We start from the raw sequence: 22608 nt of genomic DNA, 5'->3' as shown, positions 1-22608 counted from the left end.
ATCAGTGACCAGGCTGAGGCCAGTGGATCAGTGACCAGGCTAAGACCAGTGGATCAGTGACCAGGCTGAGGCCAGTGGATCAGTGACCAGGCTGAGACCATTGGATCAGTGACCAGGCTGAGGCCCGAGGGTGAGTGACCAAGCTGAGGCCAGTGGATCAGTGACCAGGCTAAGACCAGTGGATCAGTAACCAGGCTGAGGCCAGTGGATCAGTTACCAGGCTGAGGCCAGTGGATCAATGACCAGGCTAAGACCAGTGGATCAGTAACCAGGCTGAGACCAGTGGATCAGTGACCAGGCTGAGGCCAGTGGATCAGTGACCAGGCTAAGACCAGTGGATCAGTGACCAGGCTGAGGCAAGTGGATCAGTGACCAGGCTAAGACCAGTGGATCAGTGACCAGGCTGAGGCCAGTGGATCAGTGACCAGGCTAAGACCAGTGGATCAGTGACCAGGCTAAGACCAGTGGATCAGTGACCAAGCTGAGGCCAGTGGATGAGTGACCAGGCTGAGACCAGTGGATCAGTGACCAGGCTGAGGCCCGAGGGTGAGTGACCAAGCTGAGGCCAGTGGATCAGTGACCAGGCTAAGACCAGTGGATCAGTGACCAGGCTGAGGCCAGTGGATCAGTTACCAGGCTGAGGCCAGTGGATCAGTGACCAGGCTAAGACCAGTGGATCAGTGACCAGGCTGAGACCAGTGGATCAGTGACCAGGCTGAGGCCAGTGGATCAGTGACCAGGCTGAGGCCAGTGGATCAGTGACCAGGCTAAGACCAGTGGATCAGTGACCAGGCTGAGGCAAGTGGATCAGTGACCAGGCTAAGACCAGTGGATCAGTGACCAGGCTGAGGCCAGTGGATCAGTGACCAGGCTAAGACCAGTGGATCAGTGACCAGGCTGAGGCTAGTGGATCAGTGACCAGGCTGAGGCCAGTGGCCAGGCAGAAAGCAGAGACATGTGGCAGGCAGAGACAGAGGGTTGTGTCCCAAATGGTACCCTATTCCCTCTATTGTGCACTATTTTTTTACGAGGGCCCATAGGCAATAGGGTGCCATTTGGGATGCATACAATGACAGGGCAGTCGGTGGGGGAATGCACAGAGACCACATTCCCATTCTGATATACTGTATGTAATCCTCAGAGTGCCTCAGTACAGAGAAACAGTTTGGTTCTGGTTAGAGCCCATCACCCTTGGCTCTGTGTTCTCATCCCATTCTAATTACAACATAGCTGAGGCTCAGAGACCAGCAGGCAGGCAGGCAGCACTACTTCTGTTGTTGTTGCTGTTTGTTGACATTACGTAGCCTGTCCCCACAACAGGGCTGGTTAGTTGTCACACACACCCTCTAAACCACACACACCCTCTACACCACACACACCCTCTACACCACACACACATACAGCTGTCCACAGAATCATCAGCACAGGCCCTGGAGCTGCCACCAGGCGAGCAGGAACAGAAATCCTGTCGTCTGTTTGGTGCCACTGAATGATGAGCACCACCACCATAACGTCCAAACAGACAAGCAAATCACCATCATATACAAACAGGGAAGAAAAACTGATGCAGAGTCGTTTTGGATCGGAGTTGAGTGATAAAATGTCACCCTTCATGCTTACGAAAGAAGCAATCGAATGACAAATAAATGGATTCAAATTGGAATTGATACAGCTATTTGTCAGATGTTGTTCGGCCATACCAACTGCCCTTCGGTGATCCCATTTAGCATAGAAAAAATATTAATTAGACAAAAGGATTTGATTGGAAATCATAAGCAGGGTCTTATTTCACATCTGTCAGTGAGGCCTTTGTCTAAACAGGATAAATCAAACATTCTCATGGGTGTTGTGCTGAAGAAACCTGTTCGCTGAATCAGTTTCACTGAATGGAAATTGAGAGTCAGCTATTTCACAAGGTTTCTGTACTAACGTGAAGCAATAAGAAATATTACTGAACAACTGATTGGCAAGAACTCATCAGTGATCAGCTAAAAATGTACATCAATCAAAATGAATTGTGCCCTTATTAAATCAGCAACTGTCACAATGTGCTTTTATAGTAATCCGGTCTTGACCCCAAAGAGCAAGAAAAACCCAGAGTAGAGACCTCGATAATAGCAACACATGTGTAGCTATATCAGAACTAAAAATACAACTGTGAGCGTCTGTCTCTACCTAAATGCATAAGCGCCACCATTTTCGCTCTGTAATTTCATGTGAGCAATTAAAAACTCCTGTGCTGTCTTTCTCAGAGAGGTAATTTACTGAAACAACGCCTTAAATCAAGTGTTTCCTTCCCTGACAGGCTCCTGTCTCCCTGAGGAATCTGGGATTCAAAACCACAGTCTGCAATCTATGTGTTATTTTCTCATCCCCAATCACATTTTATGTTCTATCTGTGACTAATTACTAGCAGGGTGTTGGGATTCCCCTCAAATCACTGTCTGATGCTTTTGTGGTTCTATGTTTGGAATAACTGCTTCTCTTGCTCTTTTAATGACTTGTTGATTTAAAATAGAGAATGTAGAAACTTGGGTCAGATGCCAGAAAAGGGTCATGGTGGGTGTGCTCTTTTTAAAACTGCAGATCTATAATAAACATAACCATACATTTACTATAGAATGTTGGTCAGGAGATTATTATGTCTACAGTTGCAATATATAGAAAGCAAATTGAAGAAATGACTCCATACCATGACATACATGACCTATTTTACCAAGATACACCCAGTGGTCAGGTTATTAGGTACACCCATCTAGTACTGGGTCGAACCGCCTTTGTCTCCAGAACAGCCCGAATTCTTTGGGGCATGGATTCTACAACGTGTGGTGATCAAACGTTGTGCATTTGACATCAACGAACCTAACGTGTGCCAGGAAAACATTCCATTACACCACCACCACCAGCCTGCACTGTTGACACCAGGCAGGATGAGGCCATGGACTCATGGTGCTTACGCAAAACACTGATTCTGCTATTAGCATGATGCAACAGGAACCGGTATTCGTCGGGCCAGGCAATGTTTTTCCACTCCTCAATTGTCCAATATTGGTGATTGAGTGCCCACTAGAGCTGCTTCTTCTTGTTTTTAGCTGATAGGAGTTGAACCCGGTGTGGTCGCCTGCTGCAATAGCCCATCCGTGACAAGGACTGATGAGTTGTGCGTTCCGAGATGTCTTTCTGCACACCACTGTTGGTACCCCCCCACGGGACATGCCCAACAGTTTGTGACCCACTGTTCTAGAGTACAGTATGTTCCTATTTCATAATGTTTACTTGTTGATGTGGGTGTGAAACACCTGAGGAGACTGATGCACGTAACATTATTGTCTGGTGAGAATTGTATGATTCCTAAGTGAAAAACAGATGACTAATACCTTTGTTCACAGTGAAGCAGTGAATTATCAAGACAGGGTGTGTCATCTTATTGGCTGGTCCTTTCATCATGGCTTTCCCCCTCAACTTTCAGAGGAAATCTTATAGCAGGCCATCATCCTACTGTACCAGAGAACATCTCACAGTGGTGATTCTACCTATGAATATACTCTTGTATCTCAAATGATGCCCTATTCCCTATATAGTGCACTACTTTTGACCAGAGCCCTATACGCCCTGGGCAAAAGTAGTGCACTATGGAATGGAATAGGGTGTAATTTGGGATTCAGACTATGACCCACTTCAGGAGACATCAGAAGACATTAGTACTGGGCTTGTGGGTACAGTGGGTACAGTTGAAATACACAGCTGTCCTCTTTACCCTCTGGGAAATATCTAATCAGAAGGTGTTTAGGGCTCGCTGCACTCAAGTGAGACTACCTGTGTGGGGTACTCCTGGCACCTCCCTGCTCACCCCTGGCCCTGCCTATGAAGTTATCACCTCTCTCACACAGCTGTTTCCTTACTCTGTCCTTGATGTCTGACCGGTCAAGGTCACACACGCACACGCACACACGCACACGCACGCATGCACGCCCACACGCACACACACACACACACACACACACACACACACACACACACACACACACACACACACACACACACACACACACACACACACACACACACACACACACACACACACACACACACACACACACACACACACACTTCATTATACAAAAACAACTTAAAAGAAATGGATCCGCTGCCACCACTTGTCATTCCTCCCTCTGGTAAATTGGTTGTTTTAATATTTTCTGGTGAGACTGGAACAATAAACTGTATATCTGGAAACATTTGCTGAAAGAAAGTGGTTGACCATAATTGAAACTCTATTTAAAGCACCTAACTCCAAACATTCAGAAAAAGTCAAAAATATGAAAAACACTACTATTTTTTTTGAACTCCTCGGCAAAACCCTAAGACGTAAACCACAATTAAAATGAAAAGTTCTGTTATTTTATGATAAGAGCAGCATTATATGTGGCCACCAAGCTCCCCCATTCACTTCTGATCAGCGGGCGGGCGGTGTTATTTTCCCCTCACACATGCCACACACACATGCACGCACACTGACACACCGACACACACACACACTGCGCTTTCTTTATTAGGAATAGAAAAAAAGGATCACTAATCTGTGCTCGGTTCAGACAGCGGACTCCCTCGGCACACACATCTGTGTACCAGCTGAGAGGAGAGCAGCCCTTCACATATCTAAGGCCCTGGGGTGCTTTGGCACCGCTCGGATAGTTGTCCTTTTTTACAAAAGACAAATAAGCAAAAACCCTTGGATGCTGCCCAAGAGCCCGTCTTTGACACAATGTTGAAATGGGGAGACTTGGCTCCCTGACTTGTTATCTACACGTGTGTGTGTGTGTGTGTGTGTGTGTGTGTGTGTGTGTGTGTGTGTGTGTGTGTGTGTGTGTGTGTGTGTGTGTGTGTGTGTGTGTGTGTGTGTGTGTGTGTGTGTGTGTGTGTGTGTGTGTGTGTGTGCACGTGTGTGTGTGTGTGTGTGCACGTGTGTGTGTGTCAATGTGTGCACGTGTGTGTGTGTCTGTATGCCTGTGTCTAAAACTGGGGCTGTTTACAGATGGCAGGCAGGCCGTGTTGTCGAGACGCTTGTTTTCAGTAACACTAATGCAGTCACACAATCTTTAATTAATCTGCTTCAGCACTTCAGCACAAAACAACATCATTTGCAAAACCACTTGATGGCTTCAAACAAAACGACCGACTGGAGACTGGCTGCTTTGTGTCAGAAAAAGAACAGAAAGAGAGTGTGTGTGTGTGTACGGAGTGTTAGCTCAAGGTGTGTGGCAGGCTTCCGATTGGTTGCACAGCACATTTCCAGTGGTCACACTATTTGTTTGACATGGTGATGTCATCACAGATAGCTCTAATTACTGAGAGTGTTCAGTCAAACATACGCCTGATAATGTTTATATGTCTTGTCCCTTCTCTTTCACTGAACTGCCTCATGCAGACCAGGCTAATTATGAACAAACTGCCTTGTGTTAACATCTGGGAGAAGGCTGTTATACTGTATGGGAGATAATGTGTCAGTTACTGTCCGTCTTCACTTATCCTATAAGATCATCAATAACCAGGACCACCATATAAGGGTATAGATGATGTAAACAATGACATTGAAGTTCATAGTGGTGAGTGAGAGGAGGTGGTGACCAGGATGATGATGATGCTGAAGACAATGACTGTATATGTGAACGGACAAAGCCATTGATCATGTGACACCATTCATTCCTATGTGAAGACTCAACAGCACATTGAAGGCAAATGAAGACAGTTAAGATGGCGTCTCATGGAGACATAACATGCGCAGTTTGAGCTACTCCAAGAAGTGACAATGTATGCTAGCCCAGCATTGGGTAGCTCAAGTTAAAGGCTGACCGGGGTACTGCAGGTTGCAATTAGCAACTAAATTATACTTGGAACTTCTTCTATGTGCGACTTTAAAATAATTGATTCAAGGACATACATCTGGTGTATTAGAAATGTGTTTTTTATTTACACGAAGATTGACCTTTTTTCATTCACTATAATGAGGGATCTGATTTTCTGCGAACAATGCCTGCAGTACCGCGGTCGGCCTTGAACTTCCGTGGCTTCTAAGAGAGGTGGCAGTTGTTCTCCTCTGGTTGAAGACAATGACAATGTCATCTTTATCCTTTAAGATAAACCTTAAGAACTTGTATCATTTTATTAATGAACGTTACTTGGTAAGATATTTTATTCTTTTTACGGTTTCCTCCCTATTGATGAGATGTATTTGAGATATTTTGTTTAAATGTTATAAACTTGTGCATATTTAGTTTTCATGTATTTTCAAGAGGCCCACAATGGAAATACATTTTAAAACGTTTTTGTATCATCCTCAATCATTTCACTGACATTGTACTGTATCGACATGTGTGGTTGTATTTTGTTGAAAATCTCAGCTAATGAGGCAACACACACAGAAATCACAAGGTTCTAAGTGTTTCGAATCCGTCTGCAACAACAACAACAACACACGAATGGAACACAAGTTCAATTGGAACAAGGTGTATTTAGGATCCTAAATCAAAGTCTATTAATGGGCTTAGGATACCCAGAAGCTGCTGCCTTTCTTAAGCCAAACCAAACAGACAACTAAACAGATGCTGTGGAAGGTCTGAGAAGTGTTCTCTTTATGTTTCATACACAGTGCAAAGAGACCAGGCCACTCCACCCAACTAACCAATTATTCTATTATACTGTTAGACCAACTCCCGGGTTAAAATGAGGGGGAACAGGGTGGAACAGGACTCATCACCTTAGTATGAGAGCCAGCATATGGTACTGAACAGATCTTTGACCTACTCATTTTTGGGTACAGCTCGTCTGTCCAGAAACTCCTAATTCAACCCCTAACTTCGGGCAGAGGTGACAGATATTGGATTTCTTGCAGTTGGATATGATTGAAAGTGAAGGAGGGGTCACTACGTAGATGTAGGAAGCTCTGGATTCAGTGTCAAATATACCTTTCACCACAAGCACACTCCGCAAATGACAACGTGTGAAAGATTAAAAATAGATGAATAAATAAAATTCACTGTAAATTATTTACGTACACAATGGGTGTGCTAGTCAGATTCCTAGTCAACTGCCAAAAATGCCAGTCTCACACCCACTGTTCACTATCTATGGATTTACAGAACATATGGAATTCAGATGTAGGATCTTAATTTGAGCCAGTTTACTACAGCAGGAAAATAAACCTGCAGAAACAGGATGTGGATTATAATTAATGGACATTTTTGTAGGGGTTGATACATTTTTCACAAGGGAAAATCAAGTCTGACATTTCAAAGTGGAAATCACACACCTCAGAAGCCTTTTAAACCTCAAATATACACTACAAGTTGTAAATGTCCCACAACAGGGTGGCCAGACTAAGATCCTACATCTGTGGCATAATCTACAAACAAGGATTCACAGCATTAGAAGACGTCTTGCTACAAGTCAACCTTGCTGTAGGCCTATGCTATGACTGATCTATAAGCATACCAAGACACTCTGAGCAGCATGTCCTAAAATAGAGAACCACCAATAAGACCCAAACCTGGTCCCAGTGACTGCCTGACTCAGGGGGAAAACATGCACATTAAAGACTAGAAAAGCGCTAATAAAAATCCCCTAATGTTAAACAGTCCCCTTCAAAGGGATCACTCCCAATATCTGTTGAACTTTTACATATCATATTAATATGCAATTTCAGCCATTGTTCACTTAGGGTCTGTTTGATCTGCATGGAGGCTATATCTCTACGGGTAATGGGAATGATGATGAGGAACGTTGGGACTTTATTAACACAGTTAGGAACAGGTGAGGTTAAGGGTCACGTCAGGACATTGTGTCTACCTCATTGGACCTCATTAGGTTTTCATTAAATTCTTATATTTTCTATATCCTATGTATTATAATTTGAATATTTTACACAGACATCTTTATTAGAGTGAAGCTCAATCTCAAACAGTGATTTGTGTCAGACTGAACAAACGCAGGATTAGGCCTAGGTACCAGGTTGGCTGTGAGTGGTAAAGTAGGCCTACACATATCCCACCAAAAAAGGAGTCATCTTCTGTCCCCCACAAAGGATTTCCTCCCAAGATGAGAGAGCACAAGACAAGGACACACACACACAGAGGATGTATCTAGCTATGCTTCCGCATATATCCATTTTTATAATGTATTTCAGCCTGACATTGTGCATGAGATTTAAACAGGGGCTCTTTTGTATGTTAAACCTCACTTTTAATGGGTTTCCTATAAAACTGTTCAGTGATCATGGTATTCAAATCACAGCAATAGCAGAGTGCTTCCCTTCCTCTGTACGGGTGTCTGGAAATGATCCCGGCCAAGGAAGTGTACCACATCTTAGACTAGGGCTGCACGCTCTCTCTGTTCACTAACCATGGCGCTTTTTCCTGCGGGCACTATGTGATCATTTATAGAGGCTTAATCAACATGTATTGAATGGTGTATGTACTTTGTGAATCATTTTTATAGGGCCCTGCCTTCACTTTAAGCCCTGGCCAAGAGGTTAGCGATGGTTTTAACACCATACCAGCTAACGGAGGGCCACCGAAGCATTCAAAGAGAAAAGCATTAGATACAACCTCTCCAAACTCCCTTTAGGGGTTCAAGCATCATTCTCATTTATATGACGATGAAGAAAAGAGGGTAGATAAATGCCAACTACTGGCATGGACTTAATGATGCCCTTTCCCTTTCAATATGCATAAGAAATAGAAGCTGTGGTATTATTGGTAGAGCAAAGTAAAATAGTGGACGAGGTATACGTAGGCCCATAGCCATGTATTAAAATGTATGCATTCATTTCTCTAAACACATGGCTCTGTATAGACCTATTCTATCCTATACATGACTGTTCTAATATGAAGCAGAAATATGAGAATGTTCCTACATGTCCTGGATTGGTCAACACAGGTCAACTGTGTGCTGAAGGTGATGGAGTCAACATGGATAAACTCATTAATTATATTGAGGAACTCTATACCATATCTCCATCTTCTTTCACGTTATCTACACTAGCTACCGATCATTCAAATGTAGAGCGCAATACCACAGGCCCTTTTTAATGTATGCCGCAGGCGCTGTATTGTTCATGTACACACGTAACCCAACTAATAGGCCACCCTGTCGGAGCCAGCCAGGTACCCTAGTGCTACTAAAGGGATTGTCTAGGGGTGATGTGGGGTTGCTTCAAAGAGGTGAGAAAAGCAATAGAAAAGGGCGGAATGTAAAAAGTCAGCAAGAAAAGAAAATCTCTTTTGAAAGGGGACGTAATCTTTTGGAGGACTCCCGCGCGGAACCTAAATAATACATCTCAGGTTTTGATATAACTATTACTGCCTGTGAAGAGTCCTTTGATGTTAATTGAAACCACTGGGCAGCAATCTGCTTTATAGCACTGACAAATAGCAGTTTCCTAAGGCTTATCATTGACAGGGAAGGCACATACTTGCTCCATATGCTCATTCAATACAAATACAAATCAAAAACCACTCTCTTCTTTATGGATACTGGATGCACCACAATATGCTTAAGGATAGTTACTGGCAGGAGGTTGTGGTGGGGAAATATGCCGTTTGCAATGCCTAAGAGTACCTTGAGTGAAGTTCACGTATGGTACTGGAGTCTGGACAACTCAGGACGCATATTGTTTGCAGTTTTTCCAGTCGTTTTTTCTTCCTGCCTTTCTTCTAGAAACCAAGGACAATTTGATAATGCAATAATAACGTGTAGGTGGCCCAATATAAAACTCCACAGAGGAAACATATCATTATTCACAAAGGAGCCTGTCTCTACTGAAGTATATTTGTGATTTTTCAGACCAAATGATAGTTTGAGGCATGGGGAGACATAGGGAGAGCTGACTGCAGGGGCTTTAGGGTTGGTAGTTCTGGTTTTAATTACAGACAGCACACAATGGTTTCTGTCTTCCTTCCTTTAATATGCTCAACTAACATTTCTGGCACAGCACTTTCCTCACCTTTGATTTCTACCCAGATTTTTTTATACATTCATTATATCACTAAAAAGAAGCCTTGTCAAAGGGGTCGTCCAGAGCTGATGCAATGTGCAATAACAGAAAACATCCCCCATCCCATCGTGAGCATATCAGCCAGAGCATAGAAAGAAAAGAGGGATATACAGTATGATGAGGTACAGGAGTTCAAAGTTAGTTTTCAGTTTTTTCTACCACAGCTGAGAGTGTACAGTGATGCCCTTCCCCTGTGCTGAACCCTGTGAGATGGTCATCAGAGAAGAGGTGGGGAGTAATGTAATGAGTAGATAGCCTGATTGGCTACATGACAAATGACCGAGTATTGTTGGGAGGCTGTAAATTGTCTGTTTTACCATGAAGGACCTGAGCATTAGGATCAGTTCCAATGCCCCCGCTGTGCTGTTCCAGGCAATCTAACAAATATGTGACCCCCCCCCCCCACACACACACACACAATCTGACAAGGAAAAATGAGATGCGGAATCAGAGTTCCCTTCTGCTTGTCTTTGAAATGTTTTTCATCCAGAGATAAGATTGACAGAGGTAGTATGTGAAAGGTAGTTTAACAGACATGAGGTTGATGGTGGAAAGGCAGGGGTTTGGGACATTACAGTTAAAAGGGATATTTATAACATATATAACAAATGTTCTCTCTATTAGCTCTGTCCTAAACCCCCATATGGGGGTTTATGCCCCCATATGTTTATGTTCTAATATGCACGTGGATCCAGTTTTGTCAAAGTGTTTCCAAATATATTTATATATTTATAGAGAGAGGAAATGTAGGTTATAAATAGGAATCAAAAGGTCCGTTTTCTGCTTATTGCCAAAGGATGCCAGAGACACCAATACATTTGAAAGCAGGACAGCTTTTGAGCTTTTTACAAGACAGGTGAATGGAACATGTGTTAAATCAGTGTGCCCGGTTCACTTAGTTCAGCTCTACCATAAAAGGAAAGAGATTACAAAGGAAACTAATGAAGACACTGATCAAAGTCTGTAATGGTAATACAAAGCAGGTGTTTCCAACCTTGCAGCCCCCCCCCCTCTGTGTGTGTGTGTATGTGTGTGTGTGTGTGTGTGTGTGTGTGTGTGTGTGTGTGTGTGTGTGTGTGTGTGTGTGTGTGTGTGTGTGTGTGTGTGTGTGTGTGTGTGTGTGTGTGTGTGTGTGTGTGTGTGTGTGTGAGAAGCAGCGTATGTCTTTCACATATGCGCTGTCTTTGATAAGAATAACAGACAGAGCACATTTCAACACTATTCACAGTATGTTACTAGGTATTTGGTTGAACCCAAGGTAGAGGGCATTTTGTCTGCATGTGATACCATACATAAATGCTCCCATACTGTATACAGCATGTTTATGGTTTGCTTTCACAATTGGTGGTGAGTAGAAAGTGATGTGTGTCTGTCTATGTCGAGGCAGCCAATATATTTTCGCAGCAAAGCACCTGGATATGAGATGCAAGAGTTGAAAGAGTCTTGGCAGTGTTGGAGTCTTGGAGCATGTTCAAAGCATGATTGCTATTTTTACACAAGTTACAAAACGCTGCTTTTGATTTAGGCTACACAAGATAAAACCCAAGCAGCAAAAAAAAAAAAAAAACTGCCCAAACCTTTTTCTATTTCTTATAAAATCTCACTGTCATTTATTGGCTAGGCCTATTCGAAAATATAAAAGTGACAATGTCACAACATGTGGAAATACATTTCATTGAAGTTTACCTTATTATTATTTCAGCTACTTTATACGTTTAACATGGATCCACGTGCTGTATTATTTTGTGTTTTAAACCATTGTTTTGCCATGTTGAATTGCTAAAGTACTTGTTTGCATTATAGATTGAACGCGCTCATCGACATCAAAAGAGCAGCTGCGACATTTACCATATTTATACAATTATCTCAACGCTATTTTAAGGATGGTATGGTTTACATATGATTTGAAGATCTAGTATTATTGTAGCTGCTGTGCGCACTACGCAGCAAGAATCCCCATCCGGCTGAGTCAAATTACGCTTGAACGTATTTCCTCTGTTCCGTGCTTCGGGATATGAAGTTTTCCATTTTCATTCGAAGCAAATGAATGCTAGATTGTGATCAGAAAGGTACTCTTTCATAACCCGTCTTTGTAACTAGATTATTATTACACGGCACCAGTTCATTTTACATGCTCTGTTTATTTAACAGAGCTATAAGTTATATTGTAATTCTTCTGCTGGAACTACAACTACCAAGATGCGCTGCAGTGAACGCGGGTGTGTAAACACAACTCTAGGAAACATGAAACGGTCGGGTGGCAGTGAGAGCGAGAAGAGAAGAAAGGTATTCATAGCGTTATTCTCCCTTAGCTCTGGCAAATACACAGTGGACTCGTTCTCTCAGAACTTTATGTTCCAAATGCGGTGATGCTTGGGTCATTTTGAAGGCTGGAAAGTTGCAGTTGTCTATGTAGCTATACATCAGCCTGCATGATTTCTGGCTTTATTGTGGTTTCCTCTTCATTCACCTACAATGGAGCATCGCTGTTATTAACAGCTTTATCGTTACAGATAGGCCTACACTGTTTTTGCTTTCAGTATTGCAGTTTAGACATGGGTGTAGACTGTGCTACAATAAACTGATTGGATCGCTATGAAGGCTTGAATATTTATTTAGACAGGTTGCATGGTAAAAGTCCCCTATATTTTAGATTTTCAAGTCATACTCCCTCAAAATCAGAATAATCGTACTCCAAAATTGTATGGGGGGACGTGAGTGACTGCAGTGTGTTCTTAAACTATCCTATGAGTTGGAGGAGAGCAGCTTCTGGCTGTGTGCGAGTGGTACAATTCTATTGCAGGTAATAATTATAGGCTCATCTCTCAAACGCAAAGGACTATGATGGCTGCTGGATTGTCCTGGGATGCTGTTCAAAACAATGAATAGGAACGACATTGACTGGCGTTTGTGTAAAAATCTGATTGAGAATGAAATAGTTGATCAAAGTAAAGGTGTGACATTGTGGGCATACCCAGGCTTTAACTTGGCCAGGTCGCAGTTGTAAATGAGAACTTGTTCTCAACTAGCCTACCTGGTTAAATAAAAGTGTTCTCAACTAGCCTACCTGGTTAAATAAAAGTGTTCTCAACTAGCCTACCTGGTTAAATAAAAGTGTTCTCAACTAGCCTACCTGGTTAAATAAAAGTGTTCTCAACTAGCCTACCTGGTTAAATAAAAGTGTTCTCAACTAGCCTACCTGGTTAAATAAAGGTGTTCTCAACTAGCCTACCTGGTTAAATAAAAGTGTTCTCAACTAGCCTACCTGGTTAAATAAAAGTGTTCTCAACTAGCCTACCTGGTTAAATAAAAGTGTTCTCAACTAGCCTACCTGGTTAAATAAAAGTGTTCTCAACTAGCCTACCTGGTTAAATAAAGGTGTTCTCAACTAGCCTACCTGGTTAAATAAAAGTGTTCTCAACTAGCCTACCTGGTTAAATAAAAGTGTTCTCAACTAGCCTACCTGGTTAAATAAAGGTGTTCTCAACTAGCCTACCTGGTTAAATAAAAGTGTTCTCAACTAGCCTACCTGGTTAAATAAAAGTGTTCTCAACTAGCCTACCTGGTTAAATAAAAGTGTTCTCAACTAGCCTACCTGGTTAAATAAAAGTGTTCTCAACTAGCCTACCTGGTTAAATAAAGGTGTTCTCAACTAGCCTACCTGGTTAAATAAAAGTGTTCTCAACTAGCCTACCTGGTTAAATAAAGGTGTTCTCAACTAGCCTACCTGGTTAAATAAAAGTGTTCTCAACTAGCCTACCTGGTTAAATAAAAGTGTTCTCGACTAGCCTACCTGGTTAAATAAAAGTGTTCTCAACTAGCCTACCTGGTTAAATAAAAGTGTTCTCAACTAGCCTACCTGGTTAAATAAAAGTGTTCTCAACTAGCCTACCTGGTTAAATAAAAGTGTTCTCAACTAGCCTACCTGGTTAAATAAAGGTGGAACAAAATAATACAAAACAATAGTAGGTAGCAGACCCCACTGCCAAAGAGGCCTGCTGTGATTAGTGGTGGTGTGTTCTGGTCTGGATGTGCTGTGTTTGTGGGTTGTGTAATTAGATGGAGAGAAATAGCAGGAAAGTAAAGGCTGTTCTGTTCTCCAAACCTCCCTAGCTACCCCTACTGCTGGGCCCATGCAGACTGCTCTGCTCAGGCTCATCCAGACCTCCTTAGCTACCCCTACTGCTGGGCCCATGCAGACTGCTCTGCTCAGGCTCATCCAGACCTCCTTTGCTACCCCTACTGCTGGGCCCATGCAGACTGCTCTGCTCAGGCTCATCCAGACCTCCTTAGCTACCCCTACTGCTGGGCCCATGCAGACTGCTCTGCTCAGGCTCATCCAGACCTCCTTAGCTACCCCTACTGCTGGGCCCATGCAGACTGCTCTGCTCAGGCTCATCCAGACCTCCTTAGCTACCCCTACTGCTGGGCCCATGCAGACTGCTCTGCTCAGGCTCATCCAGACCTCCTTAGCTACCCCTACTGCTGGGCCCATGCAGACTGCTCTGCTCAGGCTCATCCAGACCTCCTTAGCTACCCCTACTGCTGGGCCCATGCAGACTGCTCTGCTCAGGCTCATCTAGACCTCCTTAGCTACCCCTACTGCTGGGCCCATGCAGACTGCTCTGCTCAGGCTCATCCAGACCTCCTTAGCTACCCCTACTGCTGGGCCCATGCAGACTGCTCTGCTCAGGTTCATCCAGACCTCCTTAGCTACCCCTACTGCTGGGCCCATGCAGACTGCTCTGCTCAGGCTCATCCAGACCTCCTTAGCTACCCCTACTGCTGGGCCCATGCAGACTGCTCTGCTCAAGTTCATCCAGACCTGCGTTCAAATACTATTCAAAATGGTTTCAAACACTCTGGCACTCTAGGCAGGCTAGCGCAATCACTAAAAGTCTTTGAACGATTTCAAATAGTATTTGAACCCCGGTCTGCTCTCTCCAAGTCATTCAGTCCCAGCAGCTCCCAGCCTTTGCCGCGCCACAGTCTGCCATGGCACATGTGTTTGGATCATGTCTGACAGCACAGAAACTATGTAGGACGTGGTTCCTCCTGTTTATGAAGAGCTGAGAGAGCCGCCATGGTGACCAGACGAGAGCGAGAACGCTTTCCAGCTGGCCCCCAGGTGGGTGTAGGCAGCATAGAGCAGACACACACACTCACAGAGAGAGCAGACTCAGACCTAGCTAATGGTTCTGCTTCCTCTTTTAGACAAATAATAAAAGGATGATTGAGGAATGAGGACGGGGTATTGTAATGGTAAAATGGCTGGAAAACCACAGAACAGACCCAAGTTAGAAGAGCTGCATTAATCCCAGTGTCTTGTTATAGGGCAGGGACACAGTGCAGTGGTTCAGTTTATCATGATATGTAATAACTGGGGATTTGGGGATTTGACTGTCGTCTCATAAGTGAGTGTGTTTGCAGTTAGACTCAATCAGTGATTTGTTTCCCCCTGTCATTTTGCTAGTTTAGTGAAGGCAAGCTATTTATCATAACATTACTCCCAACCTGTTTTAAAAAGGCAGACTCTCAATTTAACCACGTCCAATACAATGTGCAGGACAATAATGGCTTACCCATGTTTCTGAGAGCAGCACTGCCTCATGTTTGTCTGTCTCATCAACTAAAAAGCCGTAACTAATAGGCCTACTTGTAATATACTGTGATCAATAGCATGTTTATTCACTAATGCCAGCAGGTTATTGTAAAGGAAATTCATGGTTTGAAACATGTCTATTATTTTAGAAATAAAGGTATATGCATTTTTATATACATGTCCTGTGTAAACTGAATATAAATGGAAATGACCTACTTTCTTGACGTTCTCTTTGACGATAGCTGCTGTCTATGTGATGACGTGTATAAAGTGTTGATGAAAAAGTGGAAATATATTTCCGAATAATGTCAGGCTAAGTAATGACCACATAGGGTCACCAGATGTTGTGCTGAGGTCCTGGCTGAGCCCAGAACATCGGTCAGATCAGCCTCATTGGTTCCCTCTGGTTGTGGCAGCTAGTGCAAGCTGTTTAGGGTATTTCATTCCTCAACACTCATTAAAATGTTTTGTGTTTCCCTTGGCAATTCTGTTAAATGTTCAACTAGAGAGGTAAAAGCTGATTATGTGTCCACACATCCAGACATGGTTAATCAACCCCCCCCCCCCACACACACAAAATGTTACCCAGTGAATTAGTGTTAAGGTAACGATTTATGGCGCCTAATGCCGGGTGTGCTGTCATGTCGGCTCTGGTTGTTTTTGCAAGAGGGGGTGTCACATTCAGCACATTCAGCACCTTTCCCCTGCTCCGCTGCCCCCCCCCCACCCCTCCTCTTACCCATCGCTAACACACTGCTAGTTCTATTAATGAGCCAATAATGGAGAAATAGTGTTGGGAGCTGACATAAAACACACTTAGGAATACGTAAGGAGCACTAGGAGCCGGGCAGGGAACACAGAAGTAGGCTGCTGGAGATTTACATCCGGGCCTGGGGAAGGAGGATGAGAGAGAGAGAGAGAGGATATTTCTCCACTCCTCACTGCATGGCTCTCCCGCTCTGACTCAGACCCCCTCCAGCACGACCCGGTCTGTCCTGCTGAAAAAAAGGTTCCCTGGTAAAATAGGTCTTTTGCTGTGGCTGATAATAGTACCATTACACTAATGGAGAGATCTGATGAAGGCACAGCCAGACATAAGGCCTGCTTTATTACCAAAGGGGGCCATTTCCTCCCTGCATTCCTAATGGCCTGAGTGTATCACCCTGTATTGATCAGGCCATCATGCTGCTAATCCAACACAGAATTACTTATCGCTGTTGAGGTGTCGATCCGGCTCCTGACTCGGCCCCCTGGAGCCCCCCGGCCCTCGGCCTCTTGTGACTGCATGGGGACCGGCACTAACCCACCGTGGAGGCTGTTTATCCAGCTGTTGATTTAGGGCCGAGCAGGGATGATGACCGGGAGGTCTTCATTGGTTGGATGGCTGGCCAGCTCAAATGTGGGTGGGGACTGCTTTGTTGAGGAAGAGGAGGGTCTGCTTACGGAGAGGAGGGAAATGAAGTCAACAGCTTTGCTCTCATTTAATTAAGGAGCAGGGAATGATCTGGTTCCTCCCTCTTTATGGCCCTGTTGGTCACTGTAGAGCAGAGAAGGGAAAGCTGAGTGATGAGCCTGCTTGGTGTTGTCCTGGGTAATTGAGCTGTGCTGTAAATAAGAGCAGGCATCTCCATCCAGATCCTCTATCTAGTGTCATCAGCACCACTGTCTCTTCACCATGAGGGAGACAGAGAGCTGGAGCCTAGTACTGCTGCTCCTGATGATGATGATGATGATGATGGTCTGGCCTGATTACAGTCTCATGTCCCCTCTTTCATACGTCTTAACCACTGACAGCTAGGGCCTTCGTGCTTGAGGTGGCTGGAGATGAAATGCAGAGGATTTGTTTCAACAATATCCTCTCCAGCCCAGTGATACAGTCAAAACAGAGCGAGGCTACATGTAGAATTGAAACAATATGTGTGTTATTGACTATGAGTATGATTGAGCATGCTGCTGATCTATGCTAATACCATTACAAATGGAAAGGAGGTCAGGTAGCACAGAACGACCTGCTCAAGGCTTGTGACCTGTCATATCCTTGTTGCCCCCTCAGTAACTTGGCCCTTCTTAACCAGTAGACTCCTCAGGCAATGGAAGGTATGGCATTTCCATGTCAGCATATCGCCTCTGCTCTCCCCAACCGGGCGTCACCTCTGGCCTCAGCTAATCAAAGAGTTTACCTTCAGGGGAGCATTTATCCACTCTTCATTAGGGACCATTCCTGTAGCCATAAAGATGTATTTATGTATCTGCTGTCGCACAGGGCCGGCTAGGGAAACTAGGTATCGATCGGGATATTTACTCATTTATTTCTGCTTGGGCCATCAATATTGTGCAAACATCTGTCCATGCAAGTGGGCTTGACCTCAGCCCCAGACTCTGTTTTTAGTCCCATTGGAGTTCAATGATATACTATTCTGAAAAGTAAATCAATGAATGAATATGAAGTTTTGTGTGTAATGTAGTGCCTGTGCGGTGGGGTGGCAGTGGGCCCAGGGCCCCGGGTAGTTCATTGATCCGATATGAGAACGACGAGGAGGGTTGATTAGTCTGTGGCTATAAGCCCCCCCCTCTTTACCTCTTTATACCTTGTCTTAGTTATTGGAGCTTAGCCTGGATATATCTGGACTGTTTTTGTGTTGTTTACAGATCAGCTTGGTAAACCCAACCCAACACTACAGCCTTTAAGCCACATGCCTGGCAGTGGCAATGTGTCAGTGATGGAAGAAGGACTTGGGCTGCTATTGTTTTTTCCATTGTTTTTGCCAGCTACAGGGTTTCTTTGATCTCTTGGCAACAAAGAGCAAATTTATAGCACATTTTATTTGCAGTAATGGCACAGCTATCGTACCCTTTTCTGGGAGTTAGATACACTACTAACTGTTTATATCTGAAATATGGGTTCTCAGTAAGTAGTCCTACATCTCTGTCAACAGCTACACAGTGGTGCAGTATATAATATGGCTCTTCATGTGTAGTGATCTAGATGTGTCTGCATACAGATCTCTTCTCTTATCCTGACCCCCTTTTATAGTGGTCTGCTTTAAATGTAGGACAATTTAAAGGTTCATGATGTCTACATTTGGTTTGCATCTGGGAGGATATCAACTTTTACAGCCCGGCCTGGCTGCTCTCTCTGTGGTGTCTCAGGTCCCATGTCTACAGCCGCCCCTAGCTGCCAGGGCCCACGGACATGTATGTGTTTAAAAGCATCTGTGATCCTACTAAACAACCAGAGGGAAAAACCGGCTTGAGGATTTATCCCAAATGCCACCCTATTCCCTATATAGTGCATTACTTTTGACCATGGCCCTGATAAAAAGTAGTGCGCTATGTACGGAATAGGGTGCCATTTTGGATGCACTCTGGGATATAGCCTAGGTTCCTCTCCTGATGTTAGCCATCACAGCAGCCATATGATAGATGACACTTCACACAGCATGTCCATCCACACGGTTTGGCTAAAGGGCTTGGGGTTTTAGTGTATGTTGAAAACACTAAGGATGAACATATTACAGGGGATGCTATGTTCAACTCATCCGGCAGATGAACAAAGATTTAGTGTCTTCTACAGAGTAACTTTATTCATAATTTATTACTATTGACAAATGGTACATTTATTCAGGATTTTCTTTGAAGTAATACCTAACTGGATTGTCAGCAGAAATCGGCCTAGTTGCTCAGTTTCAGAAGTCAAATTTACCACCAGTCCCAGGTTTTGTTCTGAGCAGGCTGTTAGCTTGTTAGCTGTGGGCGACCCTCTCCGTTGACTGATCCCATGTCATCATCAGCTCTACCTAGCAGTTCATATTAGCAGTGGCATATTATTGCTGATGTCTTCGTATTTTCCCAAACGAGCTGCTGTGACAATGGATCATCTCAGCTGTCAGAGTCAATGAGTTTACGTTCAGTGTGACCCAGAGTTCATCAGTCACACAGAGCCCTATCACCATATATACATGGAATAATCAATCTGATCAATAGGTGGTGTGTGTGTGGCTGTGGTGGGGCCGTACTAAATAAACATGGGAATGACCCGCTCACCTCAGACAGAGGGGACTCAGGGGGGTTCATTAGCCACTCAAGGCTTCAATCTAGGAGGTCTTTATTTTCATTTGAATCTGTACGTATGTATGGAGGGGGGGGACACACTGTGGAGAGAGACAGAGACTAACGATGAGAGAGGGAGAGGACGAGAAGACTGTTGCAGCAGTCCTCTAATTTAATCTAATTTTCCTAATGCCATCTGTCACAAGGACAGTGACTAGACAACACTTGAGGTGCAGTCTCTTCTTTCAAGGCTGAGTTCATCATGTAGGTTAACTTTCTCTTGCTCTTGGTCCTATAGCAGTAAAGCTAGCCTACCTATTGTAGCTCTCAGAAGGCCTGCTCTCCCTATGAATCCACCTGCTCCATTTATATTACAGGGCTGGTTGGTGTTGCTGTTTATTTGTGAATTTATTTTCCTTTGTAATGACTCACCTTTCCAATAAAGCTGAGCTACCTAGCAGTTAGCTAACGTTAGACTTGGCCAACATCTGCTTCTGATGACTTCAATAGCCTCCATTCACAAAAACTGCAGGAGGCCACTTTCATAAGGCCCTGTAAATTGTAACTGTTAATTTGTACATCATAAGATATTTTCCATAAACGTGTGTAATGAAAGTACCTGGCATGTAGTACTGGTGTACACTGCCCAGGGGAGACTGAGGAGGGAGACTGAGGAGGGAGACTGAGGAGGGAGACTGAGGAGGGAGACTGAGGAGGGAGACTGAGGAGGGAGACTGAGGATGGAGACTGAGGATGGAGACTGAGGATGGAGACTGAGGAGGGAGACTGAGGAGGGAGACTGAGGAGGGAGACTGAGGAGGGAGACTGAGGAGGGAGACTGAGGAGGGAGACTGAGGAGGGAGACTGAGGAGGGAGACTGAGGAGGGGGAGACCGACTGAGGAGGGAGACTGAGGAGGGAGACTGAGGAGGGAGACTGAGGAGGGAGACTGAGGAGGGAGACTGAGGAGGGAGACTGAGGAGGGAGACTGAGGAGGGAGACTGAGGAGGGAGACTGAGGAGGGAGACTGAGGAGGGGAGACTGAGGGGAGACTGAGGAGGGGGAGACCGAGGAGGGGAGACCGAGGAGGGGGAGACCGAGGGGGAGACCGACTGAGGAGGGGGAGACCGAGGAGGGGGAGACCGAGGAGGGGGAGACCGAGGGGGGGGACCGACTGAGGAGGGGGAGACCGACCGAGGAGGGGGACCGACCGAGGGGGAGACCGAGGGGGAAGACCGAGGGGAGACCGACCGAGGGGGAGACCGACCGAGGAGGGGGCGACCGAGGGGGGGAGACCGACCGAGGAGGGGGAGACCGAGGGGGGGGGACCGACCGAGGAGGGAGGGAGCGAGACCGAGGAGGGAGGGAGCGAGACCGAGGGGGAGGGAGCGAGACCGAGGGGGAGGGAGCGAGACCGAGGGGGAGGGAGACCGACCGAGGGGGAGGGAGACCGAGGAGGGAGCGAGACCGAGGGGGAGGGAGACCGACCGAGGGGGAGGGAGACCGAGGGGGAGCCCGACCGAGGAGGGAGGGGGAGACCGACCGAGGAGGGAGGGGGAGACCGACCGAGGAGGGAGACCGACCGAGGAGGGAGACCGACCGAGGAGGGAGGAGGGGAGACCGACCGAGGAGGGGAGACCGACCGAGGAGGGAGACCGACCGAGGAGGGAGGAGGGGAGACCGACCGAGGAGGGGAGACCGACCGAGGAGGGAGACCGACCGAGGAGGGAGGAGGGGAGACCGACCGAGGAGGGAGGAGGGGAGACCGACCGAGGAGGGAGGGGGGGAGACCGACCGAGGAGGGAGAGGGATGGTAGTGCCCCCCTGCCCCTATCACTGGAGCCTAGTGTAACCTAGCCAGCTGGAGTGCCTTGCCTTGCCTCTACCTTGCCTCTACCTTGCCTCTACCTTGCCTCTACCTTGCCTCTGCGTTGCCTCTGCCTTGCCTCTCCCTGCCTCTACCTTGCCTCTACCTTGCCTTGCCTCTGCCTTGCCTCTGCCTTGCCTCTGCCTTGCCTCTGCCTTGCCTCTACCTTGCCTCTACCTTGCCTATATCTTGCCTCTACCTTGCCTCTACCTTGCCTCTTCCTTGCCTATATCTTGCCTCTACCTTGCCTCTACCTTGCCTCTACCTTGCCTCTACCTTGCCTCTACCTTGCCTCTACCTTGCCTATATCTTGCCTCTACCTTGCCTTGCCTCTGCCTTGCCTCTGCCTTGCCTCTACCTTGCCTTGCCTCTACCTTGCCTCTACCTTGCCTCTACCTTGCCTTGCCTCTACCTTGCCTTGCCTCTACCTTGCCTCTACCTTGCCTCTACCTTGCCTCTACCTTGCCTCTACCTTGCCTTGCCTCTACCTTGCCTCTACCTTGCCTCTACCTTGCCTTGCCTCTACCTTGCCTTGCCTCTACCTTGCCTCTACCTTGCCTCTACCTTGCCTTGCCTCTGCCTTGCCTCTGCCTTGCCTCTGCCTTGCCTTGCCTCTACCTTGCCTCTACCTTGCCTATATCTTGCCTCTACCTTGCCTCTACCTTGCCTCTACCTTGCCTCTACCTTGCCTATATCTTGCCTCTACCTTGCCTCTACCTTGCCTCTTCCTTGCCTATATCTTGCCTCTACCTTGCCTCTACCTTGCCTCTACCTTGCCTCTACCTTGCCTCTACCTTGCCTATATCTTGCCTCTACCTTGCCTTGCCTCTGCCTTGCCTCTGCCTTGCCTCTACCTTGCCTTGCCTCTACCTTGCCTCTACCTTGCCTCTACCTTGCCTTGCCTCTACCTTGCCTCTACCTTGGCTCTACCTTGCCTCTACCTTGCCTCTACCTTGCCTCTACCTTGCCTTGCCTCTACCTTGCCTCTACCTTGCCTCTACCTTGCCTCTACCTTGCCTTGCCTCTACCTTGCCTTGCC

The 22608-nt window shown here is 45.8% G+C and overlaps 1 protein-coding gene across 2 annotated transcripts in view; it reads left to right on the top strand.

Moving 5' to 3' along the window:
- Positions 1-12220: 12220 nt before the first annotated feature.
- LOC124035554 (alpha-ketoglutarate-dependent dioxygenase FTO-like) overlaps positions 12221-22608 on the top strand; it is a 331688-nt gene continuing 321300 nt past the window's right edge. For both annotated transcript variants that reach the window (XM_046349024.1, XM_046349022.1), the window contains exon 1: positions 12221-12337. In XM_046349024.1, coding sequence (XP_046204980.1) covers positions 12251-12337 — 87 coding nt within the window. In that variant the 5' untranslated portion in view covers positions 12221-12250. The remainder of the gene's footprint in view (positions 12338-22608) is intronic.

Source organism: Oncorhynchus gorbuscha, linkage group LG05, assembly GCF_021184085.1.
Source record: "Oncorhynchus gorbuscha isolate QuinsamMale2020 ecotype Even-year linkage group LG05, OgorEven_v1.0, whole genome shotgun sequence".
Taxonomy (NCBI): domain Eukaryota; kingdom Metazoa; phylum Chordata; class Actinopteri; order Salmoniformes; family Salmonidae; genus Oncorhynchus; species Oncorhynchus gorbuscha.
This window is presented reverse-complemented; position numbering and strand designations above follow the sequence as displayed.